The 27336-nt window shown below is 38.9% G+C and overlaps 1 protein-coding gene across 1 annotated transcript in view; it reads left to right on the top strand.

Annotated features, from left to right (window-relative positions):
* LOC113409490 (CLIP-associating protein 2-like) overlaps window positions 1-27336 on the top strand; it is a 271704-nt gene that overhangs the window by 211574 nt on the left and 32794 nt on the right. Inside the window, exons 27-32 of the mRNA XM_029914215.1 lie at window positions 114-177; window positions 3117-3119; window positions 9529-9692; window positions 10514-10592; window positions 16071-16214; window positions 26212-26355. Of these exons, the coding sequence (XP_029770075.1) occupies window positions 114-177; window positions 3117-3119; window positions 9529-9692; window positions 10514-10592; window positions 16071-16214; window positions 26212-26355 (598 nt within the window). The remainder of the gene's footprint in view (window positions 1-113; window positions 178-3116; window positions 3120-9528; window positions 9693-10513; window positions 10593-16070; window positions 16215-26211; window positions 26356-27336) is intronic.

The following is a 27336-nucleotide window of genomic DNA, read 5'->3' as shown; positions in this document are numbered from 1 at the left end:
TCAGAACCTCTTAACCTGAACTTTGGACTTGAAGTATCCAGTCTGTGACCTGTTAAAATAATTCCTTACAGTAGCCCATAGTTGACTAATTAATTGTTACGTCATTTTAACAGTCGCGTTGAATTGAAAAGATTGTGTGAAATCTTCACAAGGATGTTTGCTGACCCTCATAGCAAGGTATGTTTTTTGTTTTTTTTTCTGTTGATATTCCTTTGTTTACTTGTAGTCAGCACATTGAAATATTGTAGATTAATACTACAGAACAATTTCTGTAAATTATATTAGTAAGTATTCATTTGCACACTTAAAGTATTTGCCATAAAGGTGTATTATAAGCATTGAATTGTGAGAGGTGGTCATCTGAGTTATTTAGGAGCTCTTTGCAAACAGGTGGTGAGGCATAAGTATGTGTTCTTAATTTTCACTGATTGAGTTAATTGATAGAATGTAAGGAAACTGTGGAGTTTTGACCCAATTAATTAATTAATTGAAACAAGTTCACTTTTTCTTTTACTGATACAGGATAATTGAGATAAAGTAAATAATACTTTATTATACCTAAATAGAAATTTATTCAACATTTAGAGTGTTCAACATTCTGAAATATTCTTGTAAGCTCGTAGTATTTGTTGCAAAGGTAAAATGAAAAGTGATTCTCAATCAGGAATATATTGAGTTTATCTGATGCAAGAAATATTACAGTTAAATTGTACAAAGTGAGGCTGATTAGCAACCCCAAGTATATACTTCAGATGCTTTCTAGGGTATATGTTTTTGAGTGATAATGGATTGTGTGTGTCTTCCTTTATTCTCATAGATAAATGACTGGTTGGAAATTAGGGCTCTACAGATTTAATTCTTTTTATATGGTCATTAATATGTAGTAAAATAAAGGTAAAGAATATATTGCTATCAGTAATAAAACAGTATCATGTTTTGTTCACATTACATGACTTTTTACAAGGCAAATATGGATCAGTGCCTCATAAATCAGGATGACATAACAATTACAATATTCTTTTGGGTTTCTGACAGCAATTTTAACTAACTTATTTTACTGAATCTCCACTTTTGGGTTATATTTTCAGTTTTGGTTGTTTGCCTTCTCTCTCTCTCTCTCTCTCAAGTGGGTGGACCATTGTGCCTTATTTAATGCTCCATTAACGAACTTAAAGTGAAACATCTCAGACAACTGGGCACAGCAATGCAGATGCTGATATGAAAATAAATATAAAACATTTTTAAAACTTCATGTTTATTTATAATTTAGGGCTTATCTTGAATTGTAGGTATTCTGTGTATTGAAAGTAATAGGTACTCGTTTTGTCTGAGATGTACAGCATATGCTAGTTTCTATCCATCTATCAGTATTGATTAAGTGATAGCAAAAACACTCATAAAGTTTCACAGCAAAACAGAAAGTAGTTAATCATTTCAGTATTTTACAACTCTACTATAAATGTCACAACTGATGGCTGCTGCTAATAGAATACTGAAAAATGCCTATCAAAATGTTAATGTACACTTGATAAACCTTCAGAACTTGGTGATATCTTAACTGTACTGAAACCCTGACAAATTTAAAGTAACAGTAAAGCACCAAATTAACTTGTCAGTTTGCCTGACGTTTGCCCTTTTTACGGATAAGGCAGAGTAATAGCCACCTATGGCAAGATTAGAAATTTGGGAGTTTTGGGGTACACATGAGAACAGAGGCCTGAACCTGAAGGCTAAAGGCCTTGAGGATCATAGGAAGTCAAGAGAGGAGGAAGCAGTGGAAAAGGGAAAAGTTGAAGAAGAGATGCCCCAGGGAGATCAAGTGAACATCCAGAAGAGGGAAGGAAGAGAGAATGACCCCCCCACACACAAAAAGAGTGCTGAAAAATATAGAATTCCAGGAGATCAATAATGGTGGTGGGTTCTGCTGAAGCAAAGTGATAAATGTATGAGATGAGCATCTTGTGTAAACTACTGCATTATTTTGATTGGTCATGCATATACAGTATTCTTTTAGCAATATCGCTCTCTAGAACATTTATGTAAACTCCATAAATATACCAATGTTGATGAAATGGCAAATTGTTGATTTTTGTCACCATTTGACTTGGACGCTAGTTAGTAGGAGTTTGGCTGCTGTCTTACAAACATTACATCAGTTCATATATCAAAGAACTACTGTGTGAAAATTTTCTTTATACTAAAAACTTATTTTCCTTTGCAAAATATGCAGAACTAAAAGTATTCCAGCTTGAAATTGTATATGCCAAATATAGCATTTAAATTATTTCATGACAAGAGTGTACAAAAAAACAGAAGTGACATTATAAGCATGCATGACATCTTTTTTGGAATGAAGATCACTTTAAAATAGACAGATATCATAAACAATTATCGTGTTCCATATGTATATAATATATCTCTTCTTTTCGTGTTTACTGGACACATTGATATAATAACACCTGTTTTGTTTTGTAAACTGAGGTATCATCCATTTTATATCTAAACCAAAGTTTGTGACTATACAGTAGTGAATACTGTGAATATTTTAAAAATATTTACAATTAACCCCTAGTTCCAATCACTGACTGTGTTGCCACCACTGGATATTCCCAACCATTAATTGTCCAGCAGCGCATTCCACAGCAGGATACCCCAACTTTAAGCATCAAAGAGTTAATTAACAATTAGGTTTTTTATATTTATATGTGAGGTGACCATATAAAATCTTTTCTAAGAGTTTTTCTCCCAGCTTCTACAGGAATTATAACTACAGTATGTAAAGTGTGAATGTCTAATATTTTTTTAATGTGTTCCAGTACATCTTTAACCAAGTACAAGGAATTGCATAGGGAAAAAGTTGTGTCCTTCTGGGAAAAAAATTGGTTTTAAGGAAAAAAATAAACAGGAGCAAACCAACTGTTTATTTCCAAACTATTCTAAGAACAGTTGGAACATAATTTTAAATTTACTGTACAGGTTTTGAAATACCTTTTTATTTTTTGTGTTTTTTCTTCCATACAGGAACTTTGCATTGATGGAAACTAATTTGTGTGTTTTTATCTTTTTTCCCCTTTTTTCTTTTTGCATGCTGTCCCCTGTGTTGGAACTCTCTTTAGAGAGTAAGTTGGATCAATATTTGCTGGAAATCTAACCTTATTGCATGATTGTGAAATTAACGCTTTTTCTCTATTTTTTTTCCTTCCCCAAAGAGTTCATGCAGTGTCAAGCCTTTCGCAATTCATATAGAATTACGCGTGGTAATGTTTTGAGATGTGTTTTTCTACTAATTAACTGACCTTATTTGGTTATGCACTCCTGTTCTATATTGTGGTGATTGGCGCATCTGAAACTTAATTCATTTTAAAGAAAGATCTCAATTATAGTACTTTTTTTTCTTACAATATCTGTTTATTTCTCCACTATCAAAATGTGATTAAGATGACTGATTTCAGAATTTAAAATTGAATCATGAAAACAAAGACTGTATCTAGAGAAACTATAGCACGTATGGATTGTTCCCCCTATAATTAAAGTTTGAATTCCAGCTTCCATTCTAATCTCACTCTTGTTTTGATGCTCATATACTTTTATCAAACAAATTGTCCATGCTTTGTCTCAGATTCAGAGGTGCCTGGGTTTTTTGTTTTGTGTTTTTTTGGGGGCGTAGAAGTGGGGGTGTTTTGTTTTTTAAATTTGAGCAAAATCACTTCAACCATTTTTGTGTTATTCCCAGACATAGACAGCTGAAATTAGAAACAAAATGTCAAACTTGTTTTGTTTTGTAGGCATTAATTGAGACTTAGACAAGACAAGGGTTGAAGATAATTTAATTTAATATGAACATTTATTTTAGGAAATCTGAAGTGCTCTATGAGCGTATAAATGTTTAACCAGCTTATTCAGCCTGCAGATTTCAGTATAAGAGCACCAAACCAAATAACTCCAGATCAAGAAATTTATGAGCTCCCGTGACAAAGAAAGCAGAGTTTGTAAGCTCCTGGCTCAATTTCTTAATCTTTAAAAACCACCAAAAAAAATCCACAATTGTTATGATGGAACATCAAGCACTCAGAAGTTAAGGTTTCCCATAATATTTGTCTGTGCTATATATATGTTGTATTTCATATTCCTGCTTGCATTGTTAAATGTAAATATTAGAATATTATCGTTACTAACAAATACTATTATATAGGGAGAGCTGGTAGCAATCGCTATATTTAATTTGCATTAAACTTCTCATTATAATAGATTCTTGTGACCTTTTTGTTAAGAAGCTCATAACACTTCCATTGTTTGCTGTAGGCCTTTGAAATTTGACATAGTTAAAAGCCTTTGACTAGAGAAGTCTGGCTTTGGCCCTCCACCTACCTCAGTTTTCCCTTCTGTCATGTGCCAAACAAAACACCGTATCTCATGTTTTCAGAATACTGCTTCCTCTTCTGGGTGTGGCTTAGTACCATAAAATAATACACACAACCTTCCAGCCCTCTTTCATGGATTCATTTAGTCCATTCAGTTTATAATGGTCTTTGACATCCACATAACCCTCCATCTTGGCTAAAAGTTCTTCCTGTCCTTTATCAGGGCTTCCCCTTCCTAACAGACCTTTACATACCTTTCTCCCTGCAGGTCCCTTAGCTGACGCTTGTCCCTCAACAAGTTGGTACTGTTCTTGCAGTTCTCTCTTTCAGGCCTTTTGCCTGGGAGCTCTGAAGAGTTGTCACCTCTCCAGCAAGCTTTTTTTTCCATACTCTCTGACTGAATTCAGGCTGCCCTGATATTCCCCAGAAAACCTAGTGACCCCTTATGTCTTTCTCTTAGCAGGGCCAGCTCCAGGGTTTTTGCCGCCCCCGGTGGCGGGGGGGGGGGGGAGCTGTGATCGGCGGTAGCTCCACCGCGCCGCTTTCTTTTTCAGCGGCAATTCGGCGGCCAGTCCTTCCCTCCGAGAGGAACTAAGGGACCCGCCGCCAAAGTGCCGCTGAAGAGCCCGACGTGCCGCCCCTTCCCCTTGACCACCCCAAGCACCTGCTTGCTGAGCTGGTGCCTGGAGCCGGCCCTGCTCTTAGGGGAGGTAGCCTAAGCCTAGCACAGTTGGGGCTGAGTCAGAATCTTCTTAAAGAGCCAGCGTACCCTGTGACAGTATTATAGTATGCAAATTTAGATTTTCAATTAATTCATTTGCTGACTGGTACAAAAGAGGTATCTACCAATAAAACAGTAATGTTGACGTTTTTCCAGTAGTCCCTTATAAAATGAATTTCTTACTTTTCTATGACGTCCAACAAACTGAAATATGCATCTTGTCCTTACGAAAATACATTTGGTGTAACAATGTGCTTGATTTTAAACTTAATTGTGTGTGTACATATGTACTTACAAGTAGTAGGACAGCAAATAATTTTGTGACGATCTTTACATTATTTCTCCAACTTCAGAATAACTGAACTCGAAAATTCACGTGCACTGTATGCCATGGATCTTCCTTCACAAAGATCAGTCACGTTTTTCTTTGAGTTTTTCCCCCCAACCAAGCTTTTTTATTTATTTATTTTTTTTAAAGGAAGGAAACTCAGACACAACACTTAATGTAACATCATGGTTGAGAATTGAAAATGTACAAAAGCCAAGAAATTGACAGCTGTAATTTTCCCAGCAATTCTAACTCTATCACACTGCATGTATATAATGGTATAGATGTGTACACAGCAGTACAAAATATTAAATATGTGCTGGTGTCAGATTTATAGTTGTTGTGGAAACCATCACTTCATAAAGTCCTTCTTTTGTACATTTAATTCTCAAGCATGACAGTAGCAGAGTTTTCCCCTTCCCTCACATTTAATAAATTGGGCTAGATCAATTCTCCATTGGTAAAAGAAGAGGCAAATTTCACCTCCCTTCATCATGAAGGGCCATAACAGCAAGAAGAAAATTCATCCCCTTGGAAAGGACATAAGAATTGCCATACTGCATTAGACCTGAGGTCCATCTAGTCCAGTAACCTTTCTATGAGGATGATCAGTGGGCTTCAGAGGAAGATAAAAGAACCTTGCAGTGAGCAGATGTGTGGTAATCTTTCTCCAACATTAGGTCTCATCCTTTTCTATAGTTAGATACTGGCTCAGGCCCTGAAAAATGATATTTAATATCCCTTCTATAATTTATGATTAACTACGACCACTCCAGATATCTTGCCATCTGTAGCAATGTCCAGTAGCTGTTCCTTTTTTCAATCTTGCTAAATTCTTAACCTCAGCAGTTTCGTGTGGCAATGAGGAAAGGCACTCCCTCCTTTAGGGAACAATAATTTTAATCTGTGCTGTGCTCCTTATTAGTCCCCTGGCTGTAGTGGGAATGCACCAAATCAATACATGCCCAAATCACCGTGTTTAATGCCTGGTCTGCAACTTCAACACACGTTTTGGGGGTTGGCTGTGTTTGTCCTAGCAAAAAAAAAAAGTTGTGGATTCCTTGCTGTTCAACCGTTTTCTGAGACCAGTGGAAGCTGGTGTAGACTAATTAATTTGGCTTATACAATGCAAAACAATAAAAAGGTGGTGTTAACATACAGTTAAGTTTGAGAAACAAACATTCAGAAATCAGGTAGTTCCAAAAATTACAGCTGTGAGAGCAATTTTAATTCAGCCATGTTGCACATCCCCTATATTTATTTATTTATTTATTTATTTATTTACAAACAGAAAAGCTACTTTAAGGGTGTTATGTAGATTCCAAAGTTAAACGCTCAAAAGTTAGGAAATGTCTGATGCAAGATTAACCATAAACCCTTAAATTGCCCTCCTTGGGCATCCATCCTGTGCACTGAGGCAGGAGTCCTGCAAAAAAAAAAAAAAAAAAAAAATGAGATCATGTAATTAAGGACTGTGGATAAAATGTTCAAAAGCACCCAAGTCCCATTTTCTAGAGTTTTTATAAGTCCATGTAGAAACTTAAGTCCTATGGATGTTCAAAATTTCAAATTAATTACAATTTTACCCTGTACTATAATGTATATGTACAGGGAGCAGAATTCCCCAGGTGATGTTAAATATGACATTTCCTAACTTTTGAGTGCTCAACTTTGCAATTAAAGTAACACTCTTTAAAATAATTTTTTTAAAGGTAATTTTCTAGGTTTGTTGTTGTTTTGTGTTTAAAGAGGAAAAAGGTAAAGATGGGCAACTGGAGCTCTGTGTTGGGCCTGGGGGAGACCAGCTTGGCCCTCTTCCCACCCTTTTTCCCACTACAGCTATTTTGACAGCTCCCAGGTATTCCCAGGGATGTGTGTGCTGCTGTGGTGGCAGCATGGGTCCAGCTCTTTTGAATGCTCCTGTTCTGTTATTTTGACATATTGCCAAAATATTCCTGAAGAATGCAAGTGACAGCAGGGAAATAGTGATATTTTAACAGTTGATATCTCAGCCAAACCTAATGGAGTTTCTTGGGAGAAAGAAAAGGCACTTGGAAAGCCCTGTTACAAGTCCAGTTCGCTTACAGTTATATGTAACTCAGGCAGAGTAATTGACATAATTTGATCATTTGACTTTCCAGTGCTACTGTTTGGAGATTTGTATGTACAGATATAATAATTCTGCACAACACATTTAAAATGGCCTACACAGCAATCTGTGTGCTATTGCTTATGTGGAATCGGAGTTAAAGTCCTGAGCTTGATAGCTTTTTTTCCCCCCCCCCTTGTTTTCTGTGCCCTTGAATTATCAGTGGGTAGGCATGCTGGTTGTGGAGACCTCTAATGTGGTTCTTGAGTAACCCCCCCACCTCAACCAGGAGCAGCACTGGAGTAATGTTCAGCCTTCACCCAGCGAGAGAAACATCAAAGACAATAGATGGAAGGGAGGAGAATATACCCTACAGTATTTCATTTTAGAGTGGAAAGAAAATGTTTTCTCTTGAGGAACTTTTTACCTATTTGGGACAGGAAGATGTAAAATATTTAAAGTAGCCCTGAAGATTATACTGTTTGGTGTCTGTAGGATCCTGGGAGAATTTGAATGTATTATTTGACATCCAGTGCCTATTAATCAAGTGCCAGCCCTAAATACCTAATAACGGACACTTGTAAACTAAGCATATGGATTTGCACCTTTAATGCGTTGGGTATATTTATCTTAATGACCGTATGACATCGGTGTTAAAAAGTAATTATAGTGAACTCTCTCATGCGTGCACTTACGCAGCAGTGTGTGTTATGGCCTAGATTAGGCTGGAATTCTGGCAGAATACATACCTTTGAAATTGTATATCTAGAACATGTATGTTCCACTCCCGCATAAGCACATGTAAATCCAAAAGTTAGTGAAAGGTCCTAAAAAGAAAAAAAAATGCCACCTAGCGGTAAATTTTATATATACATACACTTAAAAAAAAAAAAAAAAAACAACCCAAACCCTAAAATATTTCTTGATCTTAAGGTTGTACTATAAGTTTTGAAATTTGTAAAATAAATAAATAAATAAATAAATAATTGTCATTCACACTTACACATTTGGCACAGTTTGCAATATACAAGTTCACATAGGGTACATCTACACTGGGAAAAAAAATGCAGCAGCAATATTTCTGAGCCCGGGTCAACTGACTTAAGGCTCATAAGGTCTTGGGCTAATGGGGCTAAAAATAGTGTAGATGTTCCCACTCGGTCTGGATCCCAGGCTCTGAGATCCTGTCTGAGTTTCAGAGACCAGACTCCAGCCCAAGCAGGAACGTCTATGCTGCTATTTTTAGGCTCAGAGAGGGAGCCCCACGAGCCCAAGTCAGTTGGCCTGGGCTCTGAGAATCACTGCCGGGGGAGTGGGAGGCGCTATGCAGCATAAATGTACTTATAGATCATTTTCCTGAATATTTGCTTCCCAACACCACTCTTCCAAAATGTCATAAATAGTAGCTAATATGTTTTTAGAAAGATTAATATTCCATATATTTCCAAAGGACATCATAATCAGAAATGTACTGTAGTTTTTCCTCTGCTAGGAGGACTTTTCCTCTGAATAATTTGTTTCAGAATGCTGCAAGAACAGAGAAGCCTGTTCCATTCTCCAAATCGTCTATGGAAAGGAACAAGCATTCTCTTGATGCAGATCTCCACAGCTCATATTTTAATTAAGCTTTCTGTGGCCTCTTTGCTTTTTTAAAAAAGATAAGCCAATTTTATTGTCTACGTAGAACTGACTTAATTACATAAAGCTTGAAGTGGAAAGAAGTTTAAATTTAAAAAATAAATAAAGTTGTGCCAGCCATCACAGTAAACATTTCTTTACCCAATGATACTGCATGGAATAGCTAATTGTCAAACTTCAGCTGAAGTTGAATAGCAATATTCTCTTGTATCACGGAGACCAATGAAAAGCAAGACAGATTGTTTTCCTGCTTGGCTGCAAATCACTGCCTCTGTCTGCCTTTGATTCCCCTACTGCTTTCTTCATCATTTGTGAGTTCAACACAGGTCAATGTCGTTTCCTTTTCTTCCCCCCCACCCCTCTCTCTTTTTCCCTTCTCTGCCTCCTTTAGGTGTTCAGCATGTTTTTGGAGACCTTGGTCGACTTCATCCAGGTCCATAAAGAAGATCTACAGGATTGGCTGTTTGTGTTGTTGACACAGCTGTTGAAGAAAATGGGTGCTGATTTGCTTGGGTCTGTGCAAGCAAAAGTTCAAAAGGCACTTGATGTCACAAGGTAATACATTGCTGACAAAAATGTGTGTGCAATTTTGATTGGCACCAGAGTATATTCCCACGTTTCTCTCTCACTGTACTGTAAGGATATTGTCCCCAAAACAGAACCTGTGGATGGCTTTAAAATGTAACAAATGTAATAGTAGTGGTTTTCTAAATACCACCTAATTTAAGGAATTCAAATCATCCCTGCTATTTAGAATGCTTAACATTGAAAGATGAATACAGAATCAGTTTTCTAGATTATGAAATGCACATCCTAGCAGGATTGGATTTAATAAGTCACATACCGTTAAGAGATTTCAGAGTGGTAGCGGTGTTAGTCTGTATCAGCAAAAAGAACGAGGAGTACTTGTGGCACCTTAGAGACTAACACATTTATGTAAGCATAAGCTTTCGTGGGCTAAAACCCACTTCATCGGATGCATACAGTGGAACTGCATGCATCCGATGAAGTGGGTTTTAGCCCATGAAAGTTTATGCTTAAATAAATGTGTTAGTCTCTAAGGTGCCACAAGTACTCCTCGTTCTTTTTACTGTTGAGAGAGTGTTTGTCTTACATGTTAGCACATATAATTGCTTGAAAGTAGTAAGATCGTTTGATATATGTTCTTTCTACATTAGCTGGATGTTTCTGAAAGTATGATATAGCATATCTACCCAGAGATTAAAACAAGTAGGCATATATTGTAGTTTGAAAGGTAGACGAATTTTTGATTAGTTTATAGAGAGAGCCTTTAAATTAGAGCGAGCACCTATACAGTTATTAAATGCATGCCCTATGCAAGTAATGTGTTTTGCCTGATTTTCTTTATTTTTCAGGGAATCTTTTCCAAATGATCTCCAATTCAGTATTTTAATGAGATTCACTGTTGACCAGACCCAGACGCCCAGCTTGAAGGTAAAAATTTACAAGTCTAAATTGCAAATGAAATATTTGTTGATAGAAATTTGCTCTCTCTTACTATTTGGATTTGTATTGCAAAAAAAGGTTTTCACTTGGTGGATTTTGTTTTTATAAACTTTCAGACAGTCAAGCCAGCGCTGCAGGACCAGCTTCGCTCTTTTTGGAGCTCCAAGGTTTTTTGTCTGCATTATTGCCTTTTTTAACCCTATGTAAAAACTTTACAATGTTTGATAATTTTTATTTGTATGCATCCGTCTATGGCTACTAACCTTTGCAAGAAACTTTAAGCATGCAGATATTCAACTTCAAGTGATATACTAGTGTCAGAGCATTTTTTGCAAAAACAGACCTGATAAGACCACACACCAATGAATACAGAAGCAACAAAAATATGGCCGCCTAACACCAAGCTGGTTATGCAAACTCACTCTATCAAGTCTTTTCTCATTTTATGTTTGTGATTTCCCAATCTTCTTTTCTGTATGTAGTTCTGACAATGAAGGTTTTTCCCTAAACTACTTTCATCTTGTAGGTTATGGGCATATTTAAAATTTAAATAATGTTAATATTAACACATGTACCCTAAATTTTCATTCAAAAACATATTACTTTTATGTTTAGTGCATTATTTTATTTGTTAAGCTTTTCTAAAAGTAATGTGTTGCATTATATATGCACGCATTTTCACAGCTTAAGAATATGTTGACATAAAAATTAATTAATTAAATAAATAAATAAATTAAATAAAATTAAAACTGATTTCTCTAGGACATGTACAATTAGAGAAGAGGTTGGCTTTGGTATAAATGCTGTAAATCCTAATAAGATTTACAAATAAGGCAAATTGGGGAAATAACAAGCATATACAAAACTGGAATTTTCTGCTCTATCCTGCACGAAAATTTTTTACACAATTTGGAATGTTATGCAACGTAACAATGCACAAGATTACACTTTTTTTCCTGTACACAGTGGGGCTGAAGTCACATGCAAATACCTCATTTTTTTGTTTTGTTTTTTTCTTTTTGTTTGCAGCACAGTAAAATGTATAATATTACTCACTCTGAGGACAGTTTATACTTTGACTACTATTATTTGTGCTGGTGTATTAAATAGTGGCTACTATCTCATGATGTGATCAGAGTTGTTAAAGAAAACAAATGAAGTAGTAATGAAATCACACAATTTGTTCTGCAACATGTCCTTAAGACAGAGGTTTATTGCAGGAAGATTAATGCGTTGATTGCTGTGAGTTACTTTCTCCATAGAATTCTGATGTAATTACTAAAGCATGATATGCTCCCTTTGGTGAAGCTCATACTGTAGATTTGAAAGAAAGCATGGACTTCTGGTATGAGGATGAGGTCCAAAGAGTGGAATTCCTTAAAGATTGGAGCCAGACCTTAAGACCGAGGAAGCCAAGGCCAAGACCATCCTCCTGATGACAGAGAAGAAAGTTTAAAAAAAAAAATGGATTTATGGAACAGATACTGAGCAGTTATCATAAAGATTCATCAATGTTAGAGAAATATAAGATTTCTGTAATAGAAGTTGGCTAGAGAAGCCATCTCTTTCTTAGAGCTGTGGCTTCAAATTATTGTCTCAATATGTGTAGTTTCAAACAGATTTTTAAAGAATATTTTAAATATTACCTTTTTTGTAAAGTTTGCAGTTAACAGGCAATAATCTTGTCTTCAGAAATCCAAGAACTTATCATACCCCATTCCCTACCCCTCAACTTCTTCCTAAAGCTTACTACTATCACTGAAGAGCCAGAGAATATATTTATTAGAAGTAATCAAAAATGTAATATAGTAGTAGTGTTAAGGACTCTACCTACCTGTGTTAGTATTTTGTACTGGTACCCATCCCCATAGTACTTCCCAGGGTTAATTGGATTGGCATAGCAAGATTCCTTTTGAACTTGATGAAGTCCAGCTCTTCCCCTTCTGTGGTTTTCAGAAACTCTTCCTGAAGGGATGGTTATGTACTGGTGAGAGGGAATGGAGTTTGTTGGAAATATCATTCTTGTTATGATGGCATAACTATATCAAAGAGGAAAGTCTTTTAGCATGACCTAATAGTGATCAGATTCTGGATTGCTCATCTCTTCTGGAAATTGTTTTACAGACATATCTCCCTCAGCCAAGAGTGCCTTGACTCTGGCTCACACACACTGTGTCCTGGACTTTGTGTTCTGTGTTTTGTCGAAAAGAGCACAGCTGTCTCCATGGTTCATAGATAGCTATATGGTTGCTAGTGAAGCTGGGACATGACCCATTAATGGCTTTGAAAATTGGAAGCAGGGCCTTGAACTGGCCTCAGAGGTAGACTGGGAGCCAGTGGGGGACCCAGAAAACAGGAATGATGTGCTTCTGCAGACCTAGTCCATGTAGGAGGCAGACAGCCAGGTTTTGCACCAGCTAGCATCTTTGCATTGTTTTCACATTCAGCTTCACATACAATGAATTAAAGGAATACAGTTTGAAGGTGACAGATACATGAAAAATACTGGCCAGATCCATGTCTCGAAGGAAGAAGTGAAGGTTTTTAGCAAATATTACCTGATCTGGGACAGTGATAAGTCATGTAGGACCATTTTGGCAAATGCATCATGCTTATGTAGTAGTTTGAACAGGATTTTAATCAAATAAATAAAATACATGACCAGGAGCTACTCAATGCATTTACCTTTACCTCTAAATAAGTTGTTTTCCCACATTGAAGTTTTGAGAGAGGAACCATTCTAGTATGCTGTTACAGATTTATTACAAGAATAAGAAAACAAATATAAATAAGTGATATGTCACTAACTAATTTACTTCCTATACAGCTCAAGATTACAATTGAAATACAATCAGTAAATCAGTGGAGCACCCATAGGAACATTACTCAAAGAAAAAGTTACTTACCTTATACAGTAACTGGAGTTGTTCAAGATGTTGGTCTTTTGTCCTCAACTAACCGTCATCTTTCCCCTCTGCTTTGGAGTCTTTGCTTTTGCGGGACTTTGTGGTAGAGACGGAACTGATGGTAGCTCGTCTGACACTGCCCTATATACCCTCAATAGAGGGCACGAGGTTAGCTACGGCTCATGTGCAGACTGAATTGGCAGTACCAAAAGTCCCCTGTCAAAGGCTCGTAGGGAGCATGCCTCGCTGAAGTGGAGCACCCATTGAGACAGACATCTCGAACACTCCAGTTACTGTACAAGGTAAGTAACTTATCTCTAATGGTCATCTTTTCTTGTTCTTCAACATAGAAGTTTCCACAGACACCGAAGAATAATGTTCTCTTTCAAAAAAAAAAAACATGAAGAACTAACCTTTTTCAAAATGACTGCCATCTCTTATTGTTCATAATGGAACTGAGATCACAAGCTGCCTTTTAGATGGTTCCTACTTCTACTCACCTGCTATTCAGTACTCCTCCCTGTCTGTAGACAGTTTGACTCTACTTCCATTGGGAATGCTTTTCTTCACAATTTTTAACTGTTGAGTAAACCTTATATCTTGTTCTTAGGAATTTTTGTGTATAGATAGCTGGGTGCCTTTTTGCACCATGTTATCATTGGTTTCTGATTGCAGCATCTGGTTGTAAAGGTATATGTTGTGACAAGATGGCCAGTGTTAGTATGGTGGGTCCTGCGCTTTTCTTGGTGGGGGCTAAGATACCACCCCTTGCCCCTGCTTTTGGGGCACCGAGGGCCCCGCTAGTGGCCTGGGAAGGTGGTAAAGGAGGGAAGAGGGGGAGGGGTCTGGGTTTTCTTCTCACTCTGAGCCCCAGCGCCTCTCAATCCCTGCGGGTTCTTACCCTCTTCCCCCTTGGGTGGGGTACCTTCGGTCCCTAGATGCTGGGGGAGGGAGTCTCCATTCCCTGCTGGGGCAGGGTCTCCCTTACTTCGGTTCTCTGACCTTTCAAGTCTCACAGCACACCTCCAAGCTCCAGACCTCTCTCCTTCCTCCTCCTTCTGACTTCCTGAAGCAGGGGGTTTTATTAGGTTCCTGACAGGGCCTTAATTGACTGCAGGTGCTCCAATTAATCTGTAGCCATCCTCCCTAGTCTCCAGGGAATCACGCCTTAATTAGCCTTGGGTTTATATATTTCCCCTCGAGCACTCTACCACTGCTCCCTGGCCCTCCTATATCACAATATACATTTAAGATATCATTAGCAGATGGACACAGCGATGTTACAAAAATGACACAAAAGGGCCCTTGTGGGGGAGGAAAAATAGTATATGCGCACAATTATACTTGATTGACTTAGAAAGAAGAAGTTTTGTTTTTAGTATGTGTTTTGAAATACACATTTTGCAAAATATAAGTAGTTTTAAGATTTTGATCTCAAAAAGAGAAACTTCTAGCTGCCAGGCTCTCAACAGTATTTTCCATTGACTTATGCATCACAAAGAGCTTCAATCCTTGGGTTACATGTAACTTCAGAGAAGGCAAGACCTAACAGCCAGCATGAGGGGGAAAGAATTAATATGGTTAAATTACATCTAGTTTCATTGCCTGCCACTAACATCTTTGTCACTCAGTGCATTGACACACTTTATTTTTTATATATCTGAAATATTAGGATGACTGAGGGAAGCTTTTAAATGATCCATGTTTATTCAGAACAGTTATCAGTGCAAGCCACAAACACATTTAAAAAAAAATCTCTCCGATTTTATTGTGCATAATCTCAGATCTAGTACCATAGTTAATGGAGACAGAAACAGCTAAAGAGTTAAACCAGATCATCCAAATAATCACCCACCCCATTTCCTTGTCTCATTTATGTCTATTCATAAACACACTGACATTCATTAATGTAATGAATTCCTTCAAAGAAAAGTGTGTGTACTGATTGCCATGTGTATTATTGCTTACTCACTGGCACTGCTTTATTGTAACAGCTCTATTCCCCTTATGGTTTGTTTTTAATAGGAAGATGTTTTACAAAATTTATCCCTTAACAAAGATGTTTAATGCTCAGCATAGATTTCTGCTGCTAAAGGGACTGCCAGGGGATTCTGAGTACAAATTATGTACAGTTTACTGGAAGAAGCCAATTACATCTGTATGTATCCTCTCCAATTCATCAGGTGGTGCTCCCTATGCCAAATATAAGCAAACTAAATGGCTAAATAGTTGCACATGCAGTATGCTAGTTTTTTTATTTAATGTTAGTGAGAATTAAGATGTCTGTTAGTACAGTAGACTCATTTACAGATTATAGATACTATATGAATATTAAACAAAAACATTGACTCCAGGTAATTGATTTTAAAATCAGCTAAAAGACTTCTGATAAAATTGCCAATATTTAATTCACTTTAAAAAGGTATCTCATTTTGTCCCATTATATTAGCCATTCTGGATTATTTGTTCTAAATAAATAGAACCCTGTTTCTTGAGTACACTCACATTTACAGCACACTTTTGTTTTTATCTATTTACCTGACTCTGCTTACCTTTGCAGGTTAAAGTTGCAATTCTTAAATACATAGAGACTCTTGCACAGCAGATGGACCCAGGGGATTTCGTAAATTCAAGTGAAACTAGGCTGGCGGTATCTCGGATCATCACCTGGACAACAGAACCGAAAAGTTCAGATGTTAGGAAGGTATGTCCATTCATGCTAAAATATGTAGTTAGTCTTTCAGGGATTTTCTTCAGTAGTTTTTAAAGCTGAAACTTATTCTGATTGTCCTGTCAGGGTTAGGAAGTATTTGTATGTGGGTTGTTACCATATTCCTAACTAATGCTTTAATAAAAAAAGTCTTAGGGTTTTGTAATTTAAGACAATTTTTCCAACAAAAGAGTCCTACAAAAATTTCTCTGTAGGTTCGTTCTTTAAGGGTATGGAGAACCTACTCCATTTCACAATACACACATTAAATTAAAGCATGCAGTGTCAAAATAGATAAAATAAAGCCTTGTCTAGACTAAGATAAAGCTGTGTTTTTTAAAATATTTGAACTTAAAAGTTATAACTAATACAATTTAAAGCTCTAGACAGTGCAAGTTATATTTTAGCTGGTTGGGATGAACCTATCTTATGGTAAAAGGAATACTATTGTTTAAAATACTTTGTATGACAGTTAAATTTACTTAAGTGGCCTTCTCTAAACAGCTTTAACTAATATTACTCCAACAAGGGCCACCTTCTGTCTCAGTAATAATACATTGATCACAGGAGGGGTGAGTAAGAAACTAAAATTATAGTTCATCTGGTTGGATGTTTGCATCTGGTTTTGCACATTCTTTGTATTTGACAAAAAGATTTAAGGAGTAATTGTTGAGTTGGTGACAATAGGAAGCTGACATTTTAATAAAACTACTACTTTGGCATCAAAGAACTCTTCATACAGAAGCTACTGTTGGTAACATTTGCTGTGTAAAACTAAAATACACATTCTACAGAGATTTTTTTTGCAGGAAGTGAGAGGGGGTTATGTTTCCCAGTAAAAAATTGATTAAAAAGAAGAGATTTGGTTTTCACTAACAGATTATTCTGTGTTGTTTATCTTTTGGGGTCACCCCTTTCTTCTTGAGATTTTATGCCAACTTCCCACCACCAGGCTTTAGAGACTTCTCTGACCACTCCTTTGACAGCTTCTCTCTCCCTTAGAACTTGTCACCTCTCTCTCTCTTTTTTTGTCTTTTGCTGGGAAGACATAATCTAATCACATGATTACAATTATCTCTTCTTTGCTGATCATTTGTAGATCTGCCTCTGCTCTCTCTAGCTTTTTCTTCATGGCGGATCTATTACTAACCTACATTAAAATAATTTCTCCTAAACCTGCCCTTTTCTATTCCCATTAGCAACTCCACCATCATCCTTATCCCTCTGGCGCTGACTATCTTAGTATCATTTTTCTAACATAAGTGTGTAAAAGTATACAAATTTACAAAAAGAGCAGATTTCACAAAGTCTGTAAAAAGAAACTTCATTCGTTGTGTGCAAACAATAATTGATGCTGAACTTTAAGAAACTTAGTGTGTTTCTCTGTGAACTGGATCATCATTTAGCAAGAAAATGGAAAGTAACTTTTTTTAAAAGGCAAGTATTGTTGTATTAATGTATAAGTTTGATATTCAATTATGTTCTTAATTTTGGTGTCCTCTTTCAATCATTCTCTCCACTTCTCCCCCCCTTTCCACTTACAGTAACTGTTGAATCCTGTTTTTTCTCAACTGCTCAAAAAAGTCTATTATTCTTTGCTATTCCCATTGTTGATTCTTGTCCAAGGCTTTATCAACTCAACTGAGCTATCCCTACTTGCCTAACTCTAGCCTTATTGTCCATCAATCCATCCAAAACACTGCTCCCAAAATCATATACTTTGCCTGTTGCACCAGCCCTGACCAGACTCTTCTTCAGATCCCTTTTCTTAGCGTTCCTTGTCCTCCCAGATCATGCTGAAACTCCTAGTCCTTTAAGCTACTGAGAACGAGGCGATATTGAAAACGAAGGATGTGAGGGAGTCTAACAAAATGCTGCTACTTACTGGATAATCAGCTGAATTAAACTGCTCATTAAAATAGTGAGGAGGATCTCATCAATCTACTCAGTCATCAAAATGTATAGCAGTATATGGCAAAAAGTTGGTCAAGCAGGTGTTCTCCAGACAAGCCCAATATTTTTTTAACCATTAAGACTTCATTGAAGTTGCTTATCACACACACACCGTTTTTTTTTTTTTAAACTAACTTTATAAAAGGGGAGGGAATCTTTTTAGTAAAAGTTGAGGTATTTGAATCATTTTCTAATTATGTATGATATATGCTGATATCGAGCAGTTGTTTTTAAATGAACTACATGTGAACCCTTTTTGTGTCTGTTACAGTTTTAAATATTTTTTTCAAACATTTTCAGAAATTTATTCTCCTGTAACTTAGTTACGCTATAACACTAGCTAGAGCCCGTTAAGGAACACTAATAATAAATAATAATCGGTTTGAAAACTTAACCCAAACCTATGAGTCCAAGGAATGAAACGTACTAAGCATGTGAAAAATACTTACGCTACCATACCCCCTGTAATTTAAAAGAAATAAAAGTTGTTTTTGTCCTTTGTTTAATTGTAATAGATTGTCAGTCAACTTTCTTATTTATATACACTTTCAAGAGACCTTGACTTTGTAACGCTGATGTTCTTTTAACATAGTTTTTTTTGTGTAACGTATAATAAGAAATGGCATAGAGAAAGTAGATTGGGAGCTTCTGCCCTCTGTCTCTTAACACAAGAATAAGAGGACATTAAATTAAACTAAAAAGTACTAAATTAAAAAAATGCTAAAAGTAAATGCTTTTTCATTCAGCATGTAATAAGACAGTAATACTCATTGCCACAAGATGTTGTTGAGGCCAGATCTTAGAGAGATTCAAAGAGTTTAAAAAGTATGCATTGGATGAATGGACTATAATGTGGATAGAAAGCTGGCTAGATCATCATGCTCAACAGGTAGTGATCAACGGCTCGATGTCTAAGTTGGCAGCAGGTATCAAGCGGAGTGCCCCAAGGGTCGGTCCTGGGGCCAGTTTTGTTCAGCATCTTCATTAATGATCTGGATGATGGGATGGATTGCACCCTCAGCAAGTTCGAGTATGACACTAAACTGCGGGGAGAGGTAGATATGCTTGTGGGTAGGGATAGGGTCCAGAGTGACCTAGACAAATTGGAGGATTGGACCAAAAGAAATCTGATGCGGTTCAACACGGACAAGTGCAGGGTCCTGCACTTAAGACGGAACTATCCTATGCGCTGCTGCAGGCTGGGGACCGATTGGCTAAGCAGAAGTTCTGCAAAAAAGGACCTGGGGATTACAGTGGACGAGAAGCTGGATATGAGTCAGTAGTGTGCCCTTGTTGCCAAGAATGCTAACGGCATATTGGGCTGCATTAGTAGGAGCATTGCCAGCAGATTGAGGGAAGTGATTATTCCCCTCTATTCGGCACTGGTGAGGCCACATCTGGAGTACTGCGTCCAGATTTGGGCCCCCCTCTACAGAAAGGATGTGGACAAATTGGAGAGAGTCCAGCGGAGAGCAAGGGAAATAATTAGGGGGCTGGGACACATGACTTATGAGGAGAGGCTGAGGGAATTGGGCTTATTAGTCTGCAGAAGAGAAGAGTGAGGGGGGATTTGATAGCAGCCTTCAACTACCTGAAGGGGGGTTCCAAAGAGGATGGAGCTAGGCTGTTCTCAGTGGTGGCAGAGAACAGAACAAGGAGCAATGGTCTCAAGTTGCAGTGTGGGAGGTCTAGGTTGGATATTAAGAAAAACTATTTCACTAGAAGGGTGGTGAAGCACTGGAATGGATTACCGAGGGAGGTGGTGGCATCTCTATCCTTAATGATTTTTAAGGCCTGACTTGACAAAGCCCTGGCTGGGATGATTTAGTTGGGGTTGGTCCCGCTTTGAGCAGGGGGTTGGACTAGATGACCTCCTGAGGTCTCTTTCACCCCTAATCTTCTATGATTCTATGACTTGGGCATTTATATGGATAACAAGAATATCCAGAATTATTACATTTAATGCTAACACATTTTGGAAGGAATAAAATGGTAGAAAAAGATATTTAAACACTATATTTGGCAAGTATCAGAGGGGTAGCCGTGTTAGTCTGAATCTGTAAAAAGCAACAGAGGGTCCTGTGGCACCTTTAAGACTAACAGAAGTATTGGAGCATAAGCTTTCGTGGGTGAATGCCCACTTCATCAGACACAAGTAATGGAAATTTCCAGAGGCAGGTATAAATCAGTATGGAGATAACGAGGTTAGTTCAATCAGGGAGGGTGAGGTGCTCTGCTAGCAGTTGAGGTGTCAACACCAAGGGAGGAGAAACTGCTTCTGTAGTTGGATAGCCATTCACAGTCTTTGTTTAATCCTGATCTGATGGTGTCAAATTTGCAAATGAACTGGAGCTCAGCAGTTTCTCTTTGGAGTCTGGTCCTGAAATTTTTTTGTTGTAAGATGGCTACCTTTACATCTGCTATTGTGTAGCCAGGGAGGTTGAAGTGTTCTCCTACAGGTTTTTGTATATTGCCATTCCTGATATCTGACTTGTGTCCATTTATCCTCTTGCGTAGTGACTGTCCAGTTTGGCCAATGTACATAGCAGAGGGGCATTGCTGGCACATGATGGCATATATAACATTGGTGGACGTGCAGGTGAATGAGCCGGTGATGATGTAGCTGATCTGGTTAGGTCCTGTGACGGTGTTGCTGGTGTAGATATGTGGGCAGAGTTGGCACATCATCATCATCTGGACTCATGGGAAGAAGACCCTGGAAGAATTCCACCATGATTTCAACAGCTTCCACCCCACCATCAACCTCAGCCTGGACCAATCTACACGGGAGGTCCACTTCCTAGACACCACAGTACAAATAAGCGATGGCCACGTTAACACCACCCTATACCGAAAACCCACCGACCGCTACGCCTACCTTCATGCCTCCAGCTTCCACCCCGGACACACCACACGATCCATCGTCTACAGCCAAGCGCTGAGGTAGAACCGCATCTGCTCCAACACCTACAAGATCTTCACCAAGCATTCTCAAAACTACGATACCCACACAAGGAAATAAAGAAACAAAATCAACAGAGCCAGATGTGTACCCAGAAGCCTTCTGCTACAAGACAGGCTCAAAAAAAGAAACCAACAGAACTCCACTGGCCATCACCTACAGTCCTCAGCTTAAACCTCTCCAACGCATCATCAGTGATCTACAACCCATCCTGGACAATGATCCCTCGCTTTCACAGACCTTGGGAGGCAGGCCAGTCCTCGCCCACAGACAACCCGCCAACCTTAAGCATATTCTCACCAGCAAGCACGCACCGCACCATAACAACTCTAACTCAGGAACCAACCCATGCAACAAACCTCGATGCCAACTCTGCCCACATATCTACACCAGCAACACCATCACAGGACCTAACCAGATCAGCTACATCATCACCGGCTCATTCACCTGCACGTCCACCAATGTTATATATGCCATCATGTGCCAGCAATGCCCCTCTGCTATGTACATTGGCCAAACTGGACAGTCACTACGCAAGAGGATAAATAGACACAAGTCAGATATCAGGAATGGCAATATACAAAAACCTGTAGGAGAACACTTCAACCTCCCTGGCTACACAATAGCAGATGTAAAGGTAGCCATCTTACAACAAAAAAATTTCAGGACCAGACTCCAAAGAGAAACTGCTGAGCTCCAGTTCATTTGCAAATTTGACACCATCAGATCAGGATTAAACAAAGACTGTGAATGGCTATCCAACTACAGAAGCAGTTTCTCCTCCCTTGGTGTTGACACCTCAACTGCTAGCAGAGCACCTCACCCTCCCTGATTGAACTAACCTCGTTATCTCCATACTGATTTATACCTGCCTCTGGAAATTTCCATTACTTGTGTCTGATGAAGTGGGCGTTCACCCACGAAAGCTTATGCTCCAATACTTCTGTTAGTCTTAAAGGTGCCACAGGACCCTCTGTTATATTTGGCAAGTTTCACTAGTATTTTTCAAAGACTATATTTGCAAGAGTAGTTTGACACACAGTATATTTGTCAAATAAATTATTTGGCAAATACCAGTGAAATGCAAATACAGTACAGTAACTCCTCACTTAAAGTCGTCCCGGTTAATGTTGTATCGTTGTTACGTTGCTGATCCATTAGGGAACATGCTCGTTTAAAGTTGCGCAATGCTCCCTTATAACGTTGTTTGGCAGCCGCCTGCTTTGTCCACTGCTTGCAGGAAGAGCAGCCCGTTGCAACTAGCTGGTGGGGGCTTGGAACCAGGGTGGACCGGCAGCCCAGTGGCGTAGCCAGGTGGAGGGAACGGGGAGCAATAAAAAAAAAAGGCGCCACCAGCTGCGGTGCTTTTACTCACCCGGCGGCACTCTGGGTCTTCGGCGGCGGGCCCTTCACTCGCTCCAGGGTCTTCGGCGGCACTGAAGGTCCCGCTGCCGAAATGCTGCCAAAGACCCGGAGCGCCGCCGGGTGAGTAAAAACAAAGCGCTGCAGCGGGTGCCGTCTTTTTTCTTTATCGCTCCCCCGGGTGAGTACAAAGGCTCCAGGAAATTGACAAGGCGCCACTTGTGCTCAGTGGGGGAGCGGCCGCTCCCCCCCTTAGCTACGCTACTGCGACAGCCCCCCATCGGCTCTCCTCTCCCCTAGAGTCCCTGTGCAGCAGCTGCCCAGCAGGCTACCAATTGCCGGCAGTTCAGTTGTCCCCCTCCTCTTCCCTCCCCCCTCCCCCCCCCCCCCAAGTGCTGCTCCTGCCCTCTGCCTTGGAGATGCTCCCGGGAGCCTCCTGCTTGCTGTACAGGGGAGGGGGGAAGAAGGGGACTAATGTCAGGGTGTTCCCCTCCCAACTTCTGTCTCCCCTCCCCTTCCGCTTACCCCTTCTCCATATAGAGCAGGGGGGAGACACAACAGGGCTCAGGACAGAGAGAGGTGGCCGCAGCTGCTATCTCAATTTCCTGATCTTTTTAAAGGCAATGTACTTAGAGTGTGGTGTCAGCATACTTAAAAGGGCAATGCACATCTCTCTCTCTCTCTCTCTCTCCCCGACACACAGGGTGTGTCTCTCTGTCTGCCAGGCTGTCTCCCCTCCCTCCATTTGTGCTGCCTTGTAGAGTGTGAGGCAACGTTAACCCTTGAGGGCTGAGCCGAATGCTAGTTCATCATTTAGCAGTAAGGCATTCCCTGGGAAATATCCCACCCTCCTCCTTCACCACCTCAACCAAGCTTCACAATCATCATTGCTGTATACAGTATTAAATTGTTTGTTCAAAATGTATACTGTGTGTGTGTTTATACATTATAGTTTTTTGTCTGGTGGGGAAAAAAACTTCCCTGGAACCTAACACCCCCCTCCCCATTTACATTAATTCTTATGGGGAAACTGGATTCGCTTAACATTGTTTCACTTAAAGTCGCATTTTTCAGGAACATAACTACACCGTTAAGCAAGGAGTTACTGTAATGTAATCTCCAAGTATTGTTCAGCAAGCCTACTTTTTTCATCACACTTGTTTTGATTCCTGTTTTATTTCCCTTCCTGGTTAAACTTCGCTTTTTCTTATTATAATAGATCATACTGTCTCTAATCTTGAGTTATCTTTATTGTTTACTTTTTTTCCTCCGCAATGGTCTCTCTCCCTTATCTATACTGTGTTCTTTACCTCCTCGTCAGTATTTTTCTTTCACCACTTTTCTTCTGCTTCTCCCTGCAGAATCTTCCTACAGTATTTCTCTGTTCTGACTTCTCATGTTTGAAAATGTCAGACATCTACTAGCCACAAACTAATGCAAAACAGTATGTAAACCAAAATAATGATATGTGCATCAATCTACAGCCAGCCTGAAACAATAGTTGCGAGAGGGTTGTGAATTAGCCCAAATCATTTAAAGGCATAGTTTACTATGAAGCAAAATAATGACGAATTAAACATCAAAATTGATAACTGTTTGTTTGGTGGTCAAAGCATGTAAGAAAAAAAATAGACAATCACATTATGAAAATCTGCTGTGAATGTAGCGCCACCTGAGACACCAAAATAAAACTTCATTTGTGGGCAGACCTTGGGAATCCCATTTTTATTTCCCAATTTGACCCCCAATTATAGGAACATGTTGACACATGCTACTTCTCAAAATCGTCTACAGTTTCCAAATAAAATGTGCATAATTAGAAGCCGCAATACCTCGAGATGCCAGGATTTGAGCCTTATTGTGATGGGCTCTGTACAAGTATAAAATACAGTTCTACCCCAGAAAGCTTAAATTCTAAATCATTTTGAATGATGCCTCGGGATAAGGGCTTAAAATACAACAGAGAAGAGAGAGAAGGTAAGAGTGACAGTAATAACACAAGGTTACATATAAGCTTAGCTACAGGTACAATCTGGGAACTTTAGCGTTCTGGGGGGATTTATGTCTCAACTGGCAAAGAGATCAATTAATCACTTCTAGCCCTGTATTTGTAAGTTTAACCAGTTAGGAGTTGATGAATCTGTCAATTTCCCTTTGGTTTTTATTAACTCAAATTGCATTGAAGTGAAGAGACTAGGACAGAAAGGAGAAAGAGGTTTCAACTTGTAGCCACTCACCAGTGAAGAACAGTTGTTCACAGCAAATTTATGTTTAACATTTTAATATTTTACTTAATTACATTTAAACACAAACATTAATATGTGCTGATGTATGTTTTCAGTGTTAGCTTTCCACTTAATTTAAAGTTGCTACAGTTTGTTACTCTGGAGAGAAAAAGAGAGAAATAAATATCTGAAAGAATTTTCTAAATTACTTGTTTAAATATTTTGGTACTTAAGCAAGTGGTCTATCATTTTTTCAAGCATTAGACACTGGTTCTGTCCAGTGCACGGCAGACCTTGTTGGTGAGCTGCTAGATATAAGTGGTTAATCTGGAATCAGTTTCATTCCAGAATGAAAGTATTAAATAAGTCTGTGTAATTCAACAATATCCTGTCTTTCATTGATACGTGACTGGTCTCTTGCCACACTGACAAACCTTTTGGCCTCTCACTGACTAAATTGTGTAAATGATACTAAATCAGCTAAAAAAGTTAGCTAACAAATACACTGCATAACTAATTACATTCTACTGTCATTAAAGAGCTGTGCTTTTGATACAAGTCAAGGAAAACAATTTTAAAACACCAGTTTAAAAACAAGTATTTACCCCATAAAGGCGGGGAGGATCTATAAATTGTCTAACAAATAAAAACTTAACATCAGAAAAATTATGCAGCAAGCCAGAAGCTCTAATATTAATACTTCAAATTTTACTTTTCATCTTCAAAGTGTTTTGCAATCTGCTAAATTAATTCTTAAGACATTTACCTCACAAGGTTATTGTTCATATTTTATAGATAAGGGAAACTGAAGAAGAAAGAGGTTAAATGACTCCCCATGTGATCTTGGGGGAGTTGGTATAAGTTAAAGACCTATGATCAGACCGCAGAATTATGCCTACTGTTCTCCAGCTTAACAAATCTATTTGCTAAATTTTAAAATAAAAAATAAGGATTCTCAGTTGATAAACTTGTGGGTCCCAACCTACCTGAGAGCTCACCAGAAAGTTTCTGGGGAAGAGGCAGGTGTAGCAAGTCAGCTCCCATCATGTCTGAGGTATTCTGCTAAATATGAGTCTTCTGTCATTTGGAAACGATTCTGTTTTAATGCCAAAATCACTTAAGTCGTCATGCCATTTTCTTTGTCATTTTATTTGTCTGTTGTTATTAGCACAAAGCACTCTGGGAGAATATCTCAAAATAACTTGTTGCTAGGAGGATCATGGGAAATAAAAGGGTGAGGATTCCTAACCAGGGTCATCAGTGTGTGACCAGCAAATGTCCATTGTTTGTTTTTTAATCATGTCTGCCGATACCTTTATTCTTGAAGTTTTTATATAATTAAAATAGGTAATCAGCATTGCATTTCTGCTATCTTTTTTGATTACTCCTTTCTCTGGAATCCTTACTGGTAAAATAAAGCCGTTTTCAATATCTAACATTTTTAAAACAAAAATTCACATATAGTTTTCATTAATTTTCTTTGCTCTAGGCTGCACAGTCAGTGCTGATTGCCCTATTTGAACTAAATACCCCAGAGTTCACAATGTTACTGGGTGCTTTACCAAAAACATTTCAGGATGGAGCAACAAAGCTTCTCCACAACCATCTCCGGAATACGGGCAATGGTGGTCAGGTATTTACACTTATTCTTTTGCTCTGAAGTTACTGATAATTACTTTCATCTTCATCTTAATATAGGTTGTTCTTCTTTGAGGACTTGCTCATGTCAATTCCAAGTTGGTGTGCGCGCACTGCGTGCACAGTCATTGAAAGGCTTTCCCCTAGCCATACTCGTTGGTCAGCTGTGGAGCCCCCTGGAGTCATGCCTTCATCGTGGTGTATATAGGTCCCTGCCAACCCGCCGTCTCTTCAGTTCCTTCTTACCACCCATGACAGTCACTGGAGCTGCTTTCTTCTCGATCCCCTAGTGGTCTTTCTCTTTGTACCTGTAAATAGGTAACTTAGTGTTAATTGGTGTTTCAAGTAGTTTTTATGGTTAGATATGTTTCTGTTGGGGTTTCCCCCACTGCGTTCTTCTCCTGGGGACTGGGGCATGCCAGAAGCTGTGCGGGTCCTGCCAGAAGCCTATGCCAAGGGGTGACCCCCCACGATTCTTGCTTAAAGTGCTTGGGGGAGGCCCACCAGACGTACAGGTACAAGACCTGCCAAGGTTCCGCCCAAGAACCAAAAAAAAGAGAGACTTTAGGTTAAAACTACTCCTCATAGAGTCAGCTCTCCATCCTCAGCCGGCACAGCCCATGTCGGACCCAAAAATCTAAGGAGGCAAAAAGGTGGACCTCTTTGGCCGAAAGGTGTACTCTAACAGAGGGCTTTAGCTTCGGATTGCCAACTAGCAGGCGGTCCTCAGCCTCTACAATTTCAATTCTTGGAATACTCTGACTAAGTTTAAAGCGTTGCTTCCAGCTGAATCCCAGTCAGAGTTTAGGGCCATCATCAAAGAGGGCAAGGTTATAGCATGGACCTCATTTTAAGCTACACTTGACTCAGCGGACTCGGCAACCCGCACGATGTTGACCAGTATAGCCATGCGAAAGAGCTCATGGCTGCAGGCTTCGGGCATGAAGTCCAACAAACAATTCAGGACTTGCCCTTC

The sequence above is a fragment of the Terrapene carolina genome, unplaced genomic scaffold (assembly GCF_002925995.2).
Source record: "Terrapene carolina triunguis isolate 2854851 unplaced genomic scaffold, T_m_triunguis-2.0 Scaffold33715, whole genome shotgun sequence".
NCBI lineage: Eukaryota > Metazoa > Chordata > Testudines > Emydidae > Terrapene > Terrapene triunguis.
This window is presented reverse-complemented; position numbering and strand designations above follow the sequence as displayed.